At 40.5% G+C, this 15,822-nt stretch overlaps 1 protein-coding gene across 2 annotated transcripts; it reads left to right on the top strand.

Moving 5' to 3' along the window:
• Positions 1 to 4,031: 4,031 nt before the first annotated feature.
• On the top strand, positions 4,032 to 13,445 carry LOC139557445 (high mobility group protein HMG-I/HMG-Y-like). Of its 2 annotated transcripts, none has more exons than XM_071372257.1 (5): positions 4,032 to 4,152; positions 5,078 to 5,187; positions 5,879 to 5,959; positions 7,003 to 7,059; positions 11,206 to 13,445. In XM_071372257.1, exons 2-5 carry the CDS (start codon positions 5,092 to 5,094, stop codon positions 11,269 to 11,271), a joined length of 300 nt encoding a protein of 99 aa, XP_071228358.1. In that variant the 5' UTR covers positions 4,032 to 4,152; positions 5,078 to 5,091; the 3' UTR covers positions 11,272 to 13,445. The 2 variants fall into 2 exon arrangements, with proteins under 2 accessions (XP_071228358.1, XP_071228359.1); XM_071372258.1 differs by lacking the exon at positions 4,032 to 4,152 and adding an exon at positions 4,286 to 4,395 and having other exon boundaries at positions 11,206 to 11,413.
• Positions 13,446 to 15,822: the final 2,377 nt, after the last annotated feature.

Here is a 15,822-nt window from a genome sequence, read left to right as displayed (position 1 = left end):
AGTTTCTGCAAATGTCATTAAATGACTAGTTGAGCTACATGTAGTTCATTACTCCCCAATACTACATATTGCTTACATTTATCCAATCCTTTCAGATCTACCATAGTGCATAGAAGGGTAGAGGATGGGCAGGGGTTGATTTGGTATAGGCGTTGAGATTTGAATGCAATTCAAATTCAATTTTACATACAAAGATGCATTTTGTTATTGCTGTTATTATACTTATATCAGAAAGGATTTACATATCAGTCAGAGTAATTGTGTGTCAACCCAATTTTATTGTAAAGTTTTGGAAATGATAGCCTTTGCATAATGAAGGGCATTAGATGTAGGGCTATGCCTATCTGGCGCCAAAGCCTGACCCTGGAATGTCACCCAGAGGATCCTTACCTAGAGGGTTCAGGATGTGAAAATTTAAGTGGAGCTCTGACTCGCACAGGAAGTTATTTTTCCGAATGATGCATCACGGTGAAATTAGGTAGTGCGATATGTTATTTCAGTTTCAAATAAATACCAGGACTTTATTCATTAAATGAGCAGCACGCGCTACTTCCTGTGTTTGTGTGAGTCAGCCATTACTCATCATGAACTTCAGTGAATCAGCCCCCATCTGTTGCCACCTCACCTCCACCCGCCCCTTCCGCTTAGAAAAATGACACTCTCTCCCATCCCCGCCCACCTTGCCTTGCCTCTGCATGCCCTGTTCTCTCGTTCACCCCTCCTGAGGTCCTGTCTGGAGAACTGTGCTAAGTGTATGTTTATATGTCTCCCTCTTCTCTCTCTCTTTATCCCTTTCTCTGACTCCTCACTCTCCCTCCCTCTTTCTGTATTTCCCTCTTGCAGGACGAGTGTGTGCGTAGTATGAGTCATTTCCAGATCCATCCTGGGCCAATACTAGCCGCACACGCAGGGGGAAACCCAAGCGCAGGCAGGAATAGGATGTTTTGGTCCACATCTGTTAGTCAGTTTGGCTGCAGAGCTCTGTGGTTTGCACAGAGCCTAAAGGAGGAAGAAAGATAGGAGAAAGGGGGTTAGCATGCCAAAGTGGGCCAAGACCCCCCCAGAGTTTATTAGGACTCCCATAGCCTAGAACTGCCTGTGATCGTCCACAAGCCAGGAGACGGTTCTCCAGAGAGTGCTTTAAGTCTGGAATGGAAGTGATTGGCTTTTTGGTGTGTTTCATTGTGTGTTTTTGCTGAATTTTAACTGGAATGTTTTGCAGCCTTTTGTGGTTAGTGATAAGAAAGCCATTTGTTTTTTGTTCAGCTGCAACTAGGGGAGTTTCCTTATCACTTTGTAATGCTGAATTCTGCATGATTATTTATCCATTGAAAGTATTTATATTCAAGCTTGAGTGTTAACTGTCAACAGACTGCTTTTTAATGCAACCCAACTCACAATTTAGAATACAGGTGTTGTCTACTTGTGGTGAAATACTATTTGGGGTATGTATTTCAAATACTTTACTGGGGAAAAGTTTGAGAATACTTTTTTCCATGTGAAAACATATTATTTGAACACAGGTCCGTTATTGCCTACACCATTACTCAGTTCTGCCATGTCTAATCTAAAAAAAAAAATTATAGCACAAGTACATCAGCTACTGCCCATCATCACCCTGTCCTGCTCCAGGCTGTACATGGTGCATGGTTAAAGTCCTACTCCAGTCTTCTTTTCAGCTCATTTATCACCTGATTTACTTCAAGGGATACTTCAGGATTTTGGCAATATCTACATCCCCAGAGTCAGATGAACTCGTGGATTTGTATGTCTCTGCGACTCTTCGTGCAGTTTAAGGAAGTTGCTAACTAGCGTTAGTGCAATTGCTAACTGGAAGTCTATGGTAACAGCAAACAGCTAGGGCCTTTCCTCTTTTGTTCTCTATTGTTCCTCAAGCAGGGGGGGGGGGGGGGGGCGATGACATCAGAGTGCACCATCAGACCAACTCTTTGAATTGGCTTACTCCATGAAGTTAAAAAAAAAACACACAAAAAACTTTTTTTCTCAAAACATATTTGTTCACCCTTAAGTTTGTACATTATTGTATTTATACATGGGATATTGTTTTTCAACAGAAAAGGTAAAGAAATTGTGAGTTTAAGCAGCAAGGCTCATCCCATCTTTGGGTGGAGGACATTCCTTAGACACACACTCACTGAGCTGGTTGCCCTGTGTTCATCAGTATAGAGAGCATGGCAATGACATCAGAGTGCGGCTTGGGGAGGTTGGGGGGGGGGGGGGGGGGGGGTTGCGGGTGGATAAGTTAGGGGGACTGGGGGGAAAAAGAGAGGAAGGAAATGAATAGAGTGAGAGGGGGAGCTGGCGTGCCAGGCAAGCACATGCTGAGCAGAACATTTGATTCATTCAGAAAAAGAGAACTTCTCTCCATTCATTCCCCATCCAATTTCCCCCATTACCCACTCATGCTATCTGACCACCATGTACAGTAGTATACCAGATACTGTACACACAGGCTCATACTCTGAAGCCCCTGTACTAACCAATTCACCATAAACTAAAATCTCTATTTACCTAACTATTTTGTTCACCTAACGATTTACATTTGAAACTAACACAATTTCTTTAAACAAGATACTTTTAAAAACAAACTGGAAACTGAAAATGTGTTCAAAGTATCCTGTGAAACTGCTTTTTGTTTTGTTTTGATGTTTCAGTTGTACCAGCTATTGTAGAAATTATTCAATAATGTGTCAATTGCTAAATAAACATATCACACTGATGGTTGTAATTACTGCATTATTACATTTTACTTCACTGTTCGCTGTTTCTTTAAAATGCCTACTTGAGCAACACATAGTACATTTAAGCAAATGTACTTTCCAGCAATAATTGTTTTGTTTTATTTGTGCTTATTGGTGTGAAACTGAGTCCTAGACAGTCAGATGGAACCAAAGATAACTATATAGCAGCCTAGCAGGCACATGGAAAGCATTTGTTGAGCGGGGGGGATTGGGAAGTGTTCCTGTTCCAGTTTAGGAGGATGGGAGGTGTGTGTCTGGGGGAAAGGTGGCAAGGTGTAATACATTTCACCACAGTCGATGGCTCATTGTCATCTGTCCCTTATTCTATGTTTGGGCAGAGTGGGGGATATGGAGCCATTTGCTGCTAAAAAGGTGTGTTCCAATGGGACATCAGTTAATGGTTTGACACCTATCTCTCTCACATGCATTGTGAACCCATCAACTCCAGGTTGGGAGATTTACATTCAAGTAAAGCTATAGGTCTGGTCGAGAGGTCTACCAATGGAGGAGGGTGACTATGCATACAGTACGGTGGCAGTTACGTCATGCAGTAATCACGCCAGTAAACATAATCTATCTGATAACAGACAGAGGTTTCCTTTGTTTCTTTTCATTTCATGTTTTCTTATCTAGCTTGTCTATCTCATATATTTAAATCTCTTGTTACAGTTCACAGAATGCACCTTAAGCCAAGTTTATAGCTAATGATATGAATCCTTAAGCTATATAACCAATTAAAAAAAAAAAAAAAATTTAAATGCTATTTAATGACACACAGTCCTGAATGAATTGAAACCATTAACCACACTATTAAAGCAAACTCCTTAATGTATAGATACATTCAAAGAGTGGGACACCATTTTTTTTGTATAAATGGAGAACATGCTAAATGTGATAGGCTACAAGCCTACTAGGCCTACTTACAATACAAATTTTTTACTTGGTTTCTATTATATGTAGTCATCCAGTAATTACTTTCCATGAACGCAAAACTTTTTAAAAACGTGATTTCAAGGTACATCATTTCTTTCAAGCCAATGATAATATTTCATTATTTAATATTGCTGTGGGAACACTACAGACTGTAGCTTTAACCTGGCTGTAGGAATAACGAAATGTCAGACTACAGGTTAGCCACCTGGAAACTGAAACAATACATCTGGATGTGAATGGGGGTTGGGGATGGATGAAGGGGCTGGGGTGTTGGGTTGATGATGGTGGCCCACTTATCATATCTCCGCCCTCCAATGTTATAGCTCCTGTGAGGACGCCTCTTTAAATTGCCCTAAACTCCTTGAGACTGGCGCATTTTCTTTATCTTGGGGAAAGACAGACAGCTATTTTTAGCACGCTTTGGATCTGCACTTTCGCCTGCTTCATTTTAAATAAGGTAATTTTAAACAATCATACAATATTTTTTACTTTCTCTTGTCTAGGGATTCTCTTCTATAGCATACTTCTATTTGCTGTGCTGCACACTGGAATTTAAAGGGGCGGATTTTGTGTAGCCTAGTCTCTGTCGAATAAAACAAGAGCTTTAGCTAAAGGATTTAACCGGTAAAACAAGCGACTGGTTTGTGGGTGAACCATTCGTTATAATTCGGCGGAGGGCCATAATCTTCAAGGGATCAAGGTAGGAGCAATCCAACCTATTGCAACGAACACAAAACTGACCTTGCATTCGGTCACGTTTTCATGCTATTTTGACATAGGATTCGATAGGCTGGAAGCGTAAATGTTGTAAATGTGCTTCGATAACATTTTTTGGACTAAAATAACGATATTGCATACAGTCTTATTCCGATTGAATTTCCTATTTTTGTTTTCGTTTGCGTATTGTGCCTGATGGAGCAACGGGGCACCCGTAGCGACTGGGCTTTAAACATTCAGCCTATACCAAACTAGGACATTTCACTCTGCTGTAGCCTCGCATGCAGTTTGTATTTCTAAATTATTGCTATTTGTGCAGTTCTTGAATTGTGGCAACTGCATTCATCACGTTGTTTTCGCTTAAATAAAGATTTCCTTGGTAGACTGTCTCCATTGCGGACTCCGTCTGTATGTAGTGTTATACACAACCGGTTGATGTCACCCCCGTTTATTTATCAGTAGTCCACGAATGCAGCACAGATGAGACACAAATAGTGCTGCAAATACATTGGGACGTGTCAAATGCTTATGTCACTGTACTTACTATGTAATAACACTATTAAGAACCCTACGGTAAAGGGTCAGTTTTACATACAACAATAGAGATTGTAGTATATGCAATTGACATGCATTGTGAAAATAGATACTATTATTATTCTTCTTAGGATTACACCTCAACATGAGTGATAAGGGCACCATCTCAGCAAAAGAGGGAGCAGAGAAGAGGGGACGTGGAAGGCCAAGGAAACAGCCACCGGTGAAAAGTGGTTCTGATGTAAGTGTCTTTATAACACAACATTACTTTCTCTGTGTATGATAGATCATGTGTAGGCCCTGGAGTTTGCCTGCAGAGCCCCCCCCCCCCCCCCCACCAGCCATGGATGTGTACATCTGTAATGGTCATCATGTGTTCTGGCAGGTTGTCCGTGATATGTAACCTGAACCCCTTAAACCAGTAGTAACCCACATACTCTACCTCTGCTTCTAACTGATCGGTTTATGTAAGCAAAGCAGAAGCAATGTTTTCCCGTAGCAGTCTTCACTGGTCTTCATAAAGCTATATTATTGTTGGGTTATAGTAAGCCACTACTTCCTACATACCTCTTATTGTATGGTCTGATTTAAACCACTGTCATTTCTCTAGAGCTTGTTACAGTTAATAGAACTTGGCAGCCTGTGGCTGTGACCACCTGTTAGTCCTAAAGTAGCAACGGGTGTCAGGTGCACTGACCTTGAACAGCTCACTCTTTGTGTCTTGAATAATAAAGTATTCCATTTAAGAAGGTGTGTGCTTCACATCATATACCATGTTGTGTTTGCACTCCGAAAAATACACTTAATTTATTGTTGCGCCCATAGTGTCAAACCGTGGGATGCAACAACTATAAAACCACCATTTACATGTTTTCATCTTTGGCTGTAATGTTGTGCTGTCCGCCTGACCATTTCCCATATTTTTCTTTCAGGAGCCCAGTGGGTCCCCTACCCCAAAGAGGCCCAGGGGACGGCCAAAAGGCAGCAAGAACAAGACTGTCACCAAGGGCAAGGTAAGGCAATTTGGTAGCCCTATTTTTACACAACTGAGTGAATGTGACCTGCTACTGTCACTTATGCTTAGCAGTCATCCTGCCAAAACCTGCAGGCCCCTGTTGACCACAGGTTACCATTAGGGTCAGATGGAGCAGCTGTCACAAGCCCCTATAGTTTTAGCTGCCCTATGGTTTTAACTTGATATTACCTGAGTTTTCAACCTCATTCTCATATTCAAGCACTAAGTAATTTTCATGTCCCTATGACGGTTGATGACCCTTTTGTTATCACAAGGGTAGCTAACCTCATCAGGTTCAAAGGATGTCCTGTTGTTAAGTACGATTTATACGTTAACTGTACCTATTTTGGCCCTTCTCGCCTCAAGTGTAAAAAATAACAGGACCAGAGCTTCCCTTTCTAAGATCTTGGTTTACTGGCTGCTTGAAGAGACACTCAGTTTTGAGTTAATACTTCCCACTGGCTTCCTGTCCTCCAGCTTCCTGTAGCTTGTCATGCACAGTGTGGTGCAGGTGCAGCAGGCTGCAAGACTGTTTCCAAGCTGACATTACACCCCCCCCCCCCCAACACACATCCCTAGTTCTTTTCTCCCTGTTGTCACCATAGCAACAGGCGAGTTCTATTCCTCGCCCCAACCCCCACGCTCCTCTAAGCACTGTGTGTTGGTGTGTCTATGTGTATGTGCGGGGAAGGGATATATGTGTATGTGTGTTTAGGTTCAAGGATAGATCTGAAGTGGGCTCAGGGAAGGGATATATGTGTATATATGCATGTGTGTTTAGGTTCAAGGATAGATCTGAAGTGGGCTCGTTTCTTCTTGCCCAGTTTCACCAGCTGTCTCTGAGCCCCAGACCAGGTGGCCAGCGAACTGGAGTGCCCTGTGTGCAGTTCCTGTCAGCTTCCAAGATAATAGCCAATGAACCTGATGCCCTCAAGCCATCTGCTTTCTTATAGGAGTATTAGTGCCCTCTAGTGACAGTAGATTAGCAGTTTTCTGTGCAGTTAGATTAATTGTTTGTTTTTCTTCCCTCGGTTTCTACAGAAGACACCAGCAGCCTCAACTGCAGGGATGAAACGCAGGGGAAGACCTAAGAAGGAGGTAAGAGTAATTCTTATTATCATAGGTCTTAATATTATGGTTAACTATGCCTCCCTCAGTAATGTCCCTTGACTCTGACACACTCCTAAATGAAAAAACTTTTTTTTCCTCCATCGGTCCACTGTTATTACAGTTCCATAATGTTTTGCATGTTAGTAGCTACGTTTTCAAGATATTGGACTTTCAAGAAGCAAAATTTCACGTGCCACATCATGATGCTGCAAAACAAATCATTATGATGCTGCAAAACACATCATTATGATGCTGCAAAACAAATCATTATGATGCTGCAAAACAAATCATTATGATGCTGCAAAACAAATCATTATGATGCTGCAAAACGCATCATTATGATGCTGCAAAACGCATTATTATGATGCTGCAAAACGCATTATTATGATGCTGCAAAACAAATCATTATGATGCTGCAAAACAAATCATTATGATGCTGCAAAACGCATTATCACGATGCTGCAAAACACACTATTATGATGCTGCAAAACACATTATTATGATGCTGCAAAACAAATCATTATGATGCTGCAAAACGCATTATCACGATGCTGCAAAACACACTATTATGATGCTGCAAAACACATTATTATGATGCTGCAAAACACATCATCATGGTGCTGCAAAAAACATCATCATGGTGCTGCAAAACAAATCATTATGATGCTGCAAAACGCATTATCACGATGCTGCAAAACACACCATTATGATGCTGCAAAACACATCATCATGGTGCTGCAAAAAACATCACCATGGTGCTGCAAAACACATAGTCATGATAATGTGACAAGTGACACTTTGCTTCTTCAAAATCTTTAAATCTTTAAATCTGCTGACATGCAAAACATTTTGGGACAGTATCAACAGTGGACTAATAGTTTTTGAATGGATTTTTCCTTTAAGTCGCCACTGTTTGGTACCCCTCCACATGCTCACCGCTGCCAGAAATCCCAAAGGTTAGAATGCTTATGGCTAGTTCATACAAACAAAATTATGTACAATGAACAATCAAACTCGAACAATCCTAAACAGACACAATTTTGTAACCTAGCAAACTCATTCCAGGTGAACTCCAAACCCACCACCCCTGTGATTGGTTGAATTAAGTTGAGGTAGGGTTTTCAGTGGCTGCTGCTTATATTCCACTGCTATTCAGCCATCAACAAAAAAACACGGCAGCTATTGTGTGCAAATTAAAACATTCAACTTAACCTTTTCTGTTTGCAACAACCAGCTACCAGATGTGAAGTCAACTATACCTGGAGTATATTGCTTAATTTGAAACAATAAATATTCCAGACAACTTGCATTGAAGAAACATTCAGGATGACTTTCTTGCAACAAACACTGATAGTTCTGATGAGGAATTGTTTAGTTCTGATGAGGAATTGGCACATTTTGACCTAAAGCTGACCTGTGGGACTCGTCTTCATGCGATTCTGAAGACAGGTAAGGACGAGGTAAGCAATGATTGTTGAATTCTCTAAACACAACACTCTATGTAAAATAAAACTATTTAAGACTTACATATATGACAATATAGTTTTGGTTGTTTTGCATTAAGGGGAATGTGTTCACTAGATGTTTTGTGGTATTGAATTTGTTGTTGATTAAACCTAAACCTTTAGCTGTACCTAACTGTAGAAAATTATCCTTTCATGATAACTCATGTCATAACTTCTTTATTTATCTTTAAGGGGGAACAAACACTGGGGGAGACCTGGGGCTCTGGGGAGAAATATGAGCGTCGTCTTGCCAGCGCCAAAATGCTTGCTCTGTATTTATGTCAGGACAAAGAGCTGGAGCAGGAGGGATGGAGGCTAGGAAATAGTTCTTATGCAAGGGATATGTTGGAAGCTATGATGCAACTAGTGGCCAGTTGTACGCCAGAGATGTGAGAATGTTTTAAGTCTGTATATCTCCCGAGCTTGATTGAGCGCCAGCGGAAAGAGCTCAAGGAACTCTCGGCAAGCCTGTACTGGACTGAGAGACTTATTAAGGCGTGCTATGCATCACTATGTACAGTTGAAGTCGGAAGTTTACATACACTTAGGTTGGAGTCATTAAAACTTGTTTTTCAACCACTCCACAAATTTCTTGTTAACAAACTATAGTTTTGGCAAGTCAGTCAGGACATCTACCTTGCGCATGACACAAGTAATTGTTCCAACAAATGCTTACAGACAGATTATTTCACTTATAATTCACTGTATCAGCGGGTCAGAAGTGTACATACACTGCCTATACACAGCTTGGAAAATTCCAGAAAATGATGTCATGGCTTTAGAAGCTTCTGATAGGATAATTGACATAATTTGAGTCAATTGGAGGTGTACCTATGGATGTATTTCAAGGCCTACCTTCAAACTCAGTGCCTCTTTGCTTGACATCATGGGAACATCAAAAGAAATCAGCCAAGACCTCAGAAAATAATTTGTAGACCTCCACAAGTCTGGTTCATCCTTGGGAGCAATTTTCAAATGCCTGAAGGTACCACGTTCATCTGTACAAACAGTAGTACGCAAGTATAAACACCATGGGACCACGCAGCCATCATACCGCTCAGAAAAAAGATGCATTCTGTCTCCTAGAGAGGAATGTACTTTGGTGCGAAAAGTGCAAATCAATCCCAGCAAAGGACCGTGTGAAGATGCTGGAGGAAACGGGTACAAAAGTATCTATAGTATCCACAGTTAAGTCCTATATTTACATAACCTGAAAGGCCAATCAGCAAGGAAGAAGCCACTGCTCCAAAACCGCTATAAAAAAGCCAAACTACAGTTTGCAACTGCACATGGGGACAAAGATCGTACTTTTTGGAGAAATGTCCTCTGGTCTGATGAAACAAAAACAGAACTGTTTGGCCATAATGACCATCGTTATGTTTGGAGGAAAAAGGGGGAGGCTTGCAAGCCGAAGAACACCATCCCAACCGCGAAGCACGGGGGTGGCAGCATCATGTTTGCTGCAGGAGGGACTGGTGCACTTCGCAAAATAGATGTCACCATGAGGATGGAAAATTATGTGGATATATTGAAGCAACATCTCAAGACATCAGTCAGGAAGTTAAAGCTTGGTCGCAAATGGGTCTTCCAAATGGACAATGACCCCAAGCACACTTCCAAAGTTGTGGCAAAATTGCTTAAGGACAACAAAGTCAAGATATTGGAGTGACCATCACAAAGCCCTGCCCTCAATCCTATAGAACATTTGTAGGCAGAACTGAAAAAGCGTGTGCGAGCAAGGAGGCCTACAAACCTGACTCAGTTACACCAGCTCTGTCAGGAGGAACGGGCCAAAATTCACCCAACTTACTGTAGGAAGCTTTTGGAAGGCTACCCGAAACATTTGACCCAAGTTAAACAATTTAAAGGCAATGCTACCAAATACTAATTGAGTGTATGTAAACTTCTGACCCACTGGGAATGTGATGAAATAAATTAAAGCTGAAATAAATCATTCTCTCTACTATTATTCTATAACATTTCACATTCTTAAAATAAAGTGGTGATCCTCACTGACCTAAGACAGGGAATTTTTACTAGGATTAAATGTCAGGAATGATGAAAACTGAGTTTAAATGTTTTTGGTTAAGGTGTATGTAAACTTTCGACTTGAACTGTATGTTCTGTTATAGAGCTATTGAGGAACTGTCAAGTTTAAACCTTTATCAGCCATTTTATTTACAAAGAAAGAAAATGTGTCTTTGCCTTCCAGACATGCTTTTATTGAGTCGATAGTACACTAGAGTGAACCACTGTTACTTGTCTGAAACATAGATCAGTTGGTCTTTAATTTTACTTCATTCATATTGTATCTGCTTCGTATTATGTACATACTATTTTCTACATATTTACACATCCAATCTTTTTGTTGTTGTTACTATTTTTTTTGCACAATTGTATGTTAAGTTAATTCAGAATAAAACATGCACTGAAAATGTTTGTCTTGAGTGAGTCTTTGACCCGATTAGGTATAGTTGACTCCTAATAGATACTGTTGTTGTTATTGTAGTTGAAAGATTGATGCACTGTCTACTGGTGACTTAGAGTATATTTAATCCAATTCCGTTTTGTTGTTGGTGTGAACCACGAGAAACATGGGTTGACCGGTCTGTGTTTGGTGTCTTTTCAGGAAAAGGAGGAACAGACAGCCAAGGAATCATCATCTGAAGAAGGTGAGGAGGAGGAAGACCAGTAAACTTGCTACCTCACTCAACATACTGACTTCCTGTCAACCAGAGCTGGACTGAATCTCCAATACTGGTGCCACCCCAACCCCTGTTCTACTGTTCACTTTCTTGCCTTCTAGCCAAAGGAGGGTCAACAACACAGTTCATCCAACCTCTATCTGCAAATGCACTGGAAAACCAATGGATGTTTCTCAACAAGCATATATCTATCAAAGAATCACAGGACAGGTGACAGACAACACTTTCTCTGTGGGTATGTCATGGTATTGCAAGTCTTTTATATTGGACTAAAGTATGCTCTGATGATGAGTTTTTGGACACGCATCTTTCAAAAGACTGTAGTGTATAGGACATTCTCTCGGCTTAGCGGTACAACTTTTTCCCTAACACCGGTATCTTGAGCTGGTATGGCATATACACTTATTTCCAGGTTTTCTATTGGACAAAAGGTGAGTTTTGCCTATACTTGCTTTTTAAGTGTGAAGTGGTTAATCTATCCATTACACCTACTTACCAGTGATCTCTAGGATATACAGTATGATCATTAAATATACGGTTATAGCAATGTTATTCATGTATAATCTCTGTAGTAGACATCTCCCTGTTACTCCTGATTGTGCAGAATTGTTCCTCCCTCCCACCCAAAATAAGCTGTCCCTTACTAGTCTCTCTGGTGTGACTTGTGCTTGTCTCCCTATAGCCTCTTTGGGGCGCCACTGGAAAAGGCTTGTGTAAACTAAAGTGTACTGTTATTAATCAAAGATCTGATCAGACTGATTGTTTTTTATCGTGTTCCTCCGGGTCACTACATGCCCTCAGATACCTGAGGAATTGTGCTGCTTTGACGTCTACGAAAACTCAACATAATAATGTCATAATGGCTTAAGGATGGGTAGGCATTCATTGAGCGGGGAGCTACATTCTCTCATCACTCCAGGGAGCTTTTATTGAACTCTGGCATCTGCTGTTCCTCTTAATGTGGTCCTCCAGTCTACAGTACTTGTTGCAACCCATCGCCACTTGGTCAGTTCTAGGTGAAACAAACTGTGGTTGCCCAAACTAGGAGCTGGATTGTTACTGTTGTGGCACTGTTTTATCCAATAGGTCTGTATAATAGCTGATCATTCCATTTCACCTCTTTACATGCCCAAGGCCCGTTCTGTGTCATCACTTTGTACAGGGTGTTGAAATACTCTGCTCTGTCTGTGAGGATACAGTCAGTGTCTGCTGTCTACTCTAGAAAAACTGTTTTTTGTTGTTGTTTCTCAGTGTTTCTCAGTGTCAGGGATCTCTAGATCACAGTCCAGTTACTGGGTCTCTCCTCAAACCTACAAGCTGCTACAAACTCAGTTATAAAAACCCGTAAAACTGCATTGTGCCTGACAAGGCCCAGAATCTCATACTCACTTAACTTTCCCATATTGCATTCTTCAACTGGTTTCAAATGTACAATGTAACCTCTGGCAAGTGTTTGAGAAATGTTTGTATTACATAGTCTGTGTATTTTCTGTCTTTTTTAATCTAACTAGTTTGGTATTTTAAAGACAACTGCCTAGCTACTAGTGAAAGTGTGCTCATCCCCCCCCCTTTTTTTATAACCTAGCTTAGAAAGGTCACTAAGCCAATGTGTAAAGTCAGGGAGATCTGGCAGTTTTGCAAACTGTGTTCGCTGACTGTAGTCGATTAGCCAGCGTGTTCTATCTTTTTAATAAATCTTACTTCTGGTGCACTGAAATGTTAGCTTGGTTCAGTATGTTCAGATTGTCATGTGTGTGTTTAGTGACAAAAACTGGGTGTTCTCTCCAGCTTGTAATTCCGTTGTAGGCCTCGTACGGCTTTGGCACCGTACTCTTTTCCATGTAAAAGTCCCTAATGGCACCCTATTCCCTTTATAGTGCACTACTTTAGACCAGAGCCCTGTTCAAAAGTAGTGCACTATATAAAGAATAGGGTGCCATTTGAGGGGTATCATGTTCATGTGGAACTCCGGTAATGAAATATATCCAATCACAGCTGCAACTATTTTGACAATGTCCTTATGTACCAACATCATCCATGTACATTAATTCATGCAAAGTTGAGATGGGATCATTCTTTTAAATGTACACTGTCTATATTTCTATTGTGCCCTATGACAATTTGTATCCAGAAATGGTCAATAAATACAAGAATGTATAATTTGTTCGGTTGTCTTGTCCTGTATCCTCTTCACTTAAAATATATAGGCCTACGTTGTGAGACTAACAAACTCTAGACTAATGTATAAATCTATTACACAGTTTATCCTTGGCTTATTGCAGCTCTTTCCCAGTTTCTCCCGATTGTCACTGACGTTATCAAATTATTACAAAGCCTGGATATGTACTCCTCTTTCCATTTTATTTTTCCTTTACATCCAGACCATCCATAAAAAGTCCATAATTTCACTCTAAGATATATTCAAGTTTACTTCATGGACAGTACAATCAAGCAACAGAAATATTCAGTCTTTTAACAAGTGTGTGAAACCTTGATAAGTCAAAATTACATAAAAATGTATTTTCATCAGTAGTTTATATCCTGGATTTCTTCAGAATTCACCACTGCAATTCCCCAAAGAAACTGTTTATAGTAAGCAGGGTTGCCATGTTTGGAACAGTGCAATGCTTTTTAATCAAATACATTATTACAGTTGAAGTCAGAAGTTTACATACACATAGGTTGGAGTCATAAAACTCACTTTTCAACCACTCCACAAATTTCTTGTTAACAAACTATAGTTTTGGCAAGTCGGTTAGGACATCTACTTTGTGCATGACAATACATTTTTCCAACAATTGTTTACAGATTATTTCACTGTATCACAATTCCAGTGGGTGAGAAGTTTACATACACTAAGTTGACTGTGCCTTTAAAAAGCTTGGAAAATTCCAGAAAATTATGTAATGGCTTTAGAAGTTTCTGATAGGCTACTTGACATCATGAGTCAATTGGAGGTGTACCTGTGGATGTATTTCAAAGACTACCTTCAAACTCAGTGCCTCTTCGCTTGACATCATGGGAAAATCAAAAGAAATCAGCCAAGACCCTAGAAAAAAAATTGTAGACCTCCACAAGTCTGGTTCATCCTTGGGAGCAATTTCCAGACGCCTGAGGATACCACATTCATCTGTACAAACAATAGTACGCAAGTATAAACACCATGGGACCACGCAGCCGTCATACCGCCCAGGAAGGAGACGCTGTCTCCTAGAGATGAACGTACTGTGGTGCGAAAAGTGCAAATCAATCCCAGAACCACAGCAAAGGACCTTGTGAAGATGCTGGAGGAAACAGGTACAAAAGTATCTATATCCAGAGTAAAACGAGTCCTATAGTGACAAAACCTGAAAGGCCAATCAGCAAGGAAGAAGCCACTGCTCCAAAACCGCCATAAAAAAGCCAGACTACGGTTTGCAACCGCACATGGGGACAAAGATCTTACTTCTTGGAGAAATGTCCTCTGGTCTGATGAAACAAAAACAGAACTGTTTGGCCATAATGACCATCGTTATGTTTGGAGGAAAAAGGGGGAGGCTTGCAAGCTGAAGAACACCATCCCAACCGTGAAGCACGGGGGTGGCAGCATCATGTTGTGTGGGTGCTTTGCTGCAGGAGGGACTGGTGCACTTCACAAAATAGATGTAATCATGAGGACGGAAAATTATGTGGATATATTGAAGCATCTCAAAACAGTCAGGAAGTTAAAGCTTGGTCGCAAATGGGTCTTCCAAATTGACAATGACTCCAAGCATATTTCCAAAGTTGTGGCAAAATGGCTTAAGGACAACAAAGATGGAGTGGCCATCACAAAGCCCTGCCCTCAATCCTATAGAAAATTTGTGGGCAGAACTGAAGAAGCGTGTGTGAGCAAGGAGGCCTACATACCCGACTCGGTTATACCAGCTCTGTCAGGAAGAATGGGCCAAAACTCACCCAACTTATTGTGGGAAGCTTGTGGAAGGCTACCTGAAACGTTTGACCCAAGTTAAACAATTTAAAGGCAATGCTACCAAATACTAATTGAGTGTATGTAAACTTCTGACCCACTGGGAATGTGATGAAAGGAATAAAAGCTGAAATAAATCATTCTACTATTATTCTGACATTTCACATTCTTAAAATAAAGTGGTGATCCTAACGGACCTAAAACAGGAAATTTTTACTAGGATTAAATGTCAGGAATTGTGAAAAATGTAATTTAAATGCATTTGGCTGAGGTGTATGTAAACTTCCGACTTCAACTGTATATGTTTAATGTGCATGGGAATTAAGTCATAGACTTTATAAATAGTGGAGAGTAATATGTAGCAGTTCGCATTCAGGAGAAAGTCAACTAATCATGTCAAGTTTCAATTCCACATTAAAATAAATGGAAATACCTGATCTACAATGCGTGTACAAAACATTATGAACACCTGCTCTTTCCATGACATCGACTGACTAGGTGAATGCTACGATCCCTTATTGATGTCACTTGTTAAATACACTTCGTGTAGATGAGGGGAAGGAGACAGGTTAAAGAAGGATTTTTAAGCCTT

Source organism: Salvelinus alpinus, chromosome 28 (assembly GCF_045679555.1).
Source record: "Salvelinus alpinus chromosome 28, SLU_Salpinus.1, whole genome shotgun sequence".
Lineage (NCBI taxonomy): Eukaryota > Metazoa > Chordata > Actinopteri > Salmoniformes > Salmonidae > Salvelinus > Salvelinus alpinus.
Note: the sequence above shows the minus strand (reverse complement) of the source record. Positions and strands in the feature narration are given on the sequence as shown.

What these genes read in the sequence shown, in the direction of transcription:
- LOC139557445 (XM_071372257.1), top strand. Translation starts at nt 5,092, where the DNA reads ATGAGTGATAAGGGCACCATCTCAGCAAAAGAGGGAGCAGAGAAGAGG. An exon ending in AGACTGTCACCAAGGGCAAG is followed by an intron (nt 5,960 to 7,002) that starts GTAAGGCAATTT and finishes CGGTTTCTACAG; the next exon opens with AAGACACCAGCAGCCTCAAC. An exon ending in GGGGAAGACCTAAGAAGGAG is followed by an intron (nt 7,060 to 11,205) that starts GTAAGAGTAATT and finishes GTGTCTTTTCAG; the next exon opens with GAAAAGGAGGAACAGACAGC.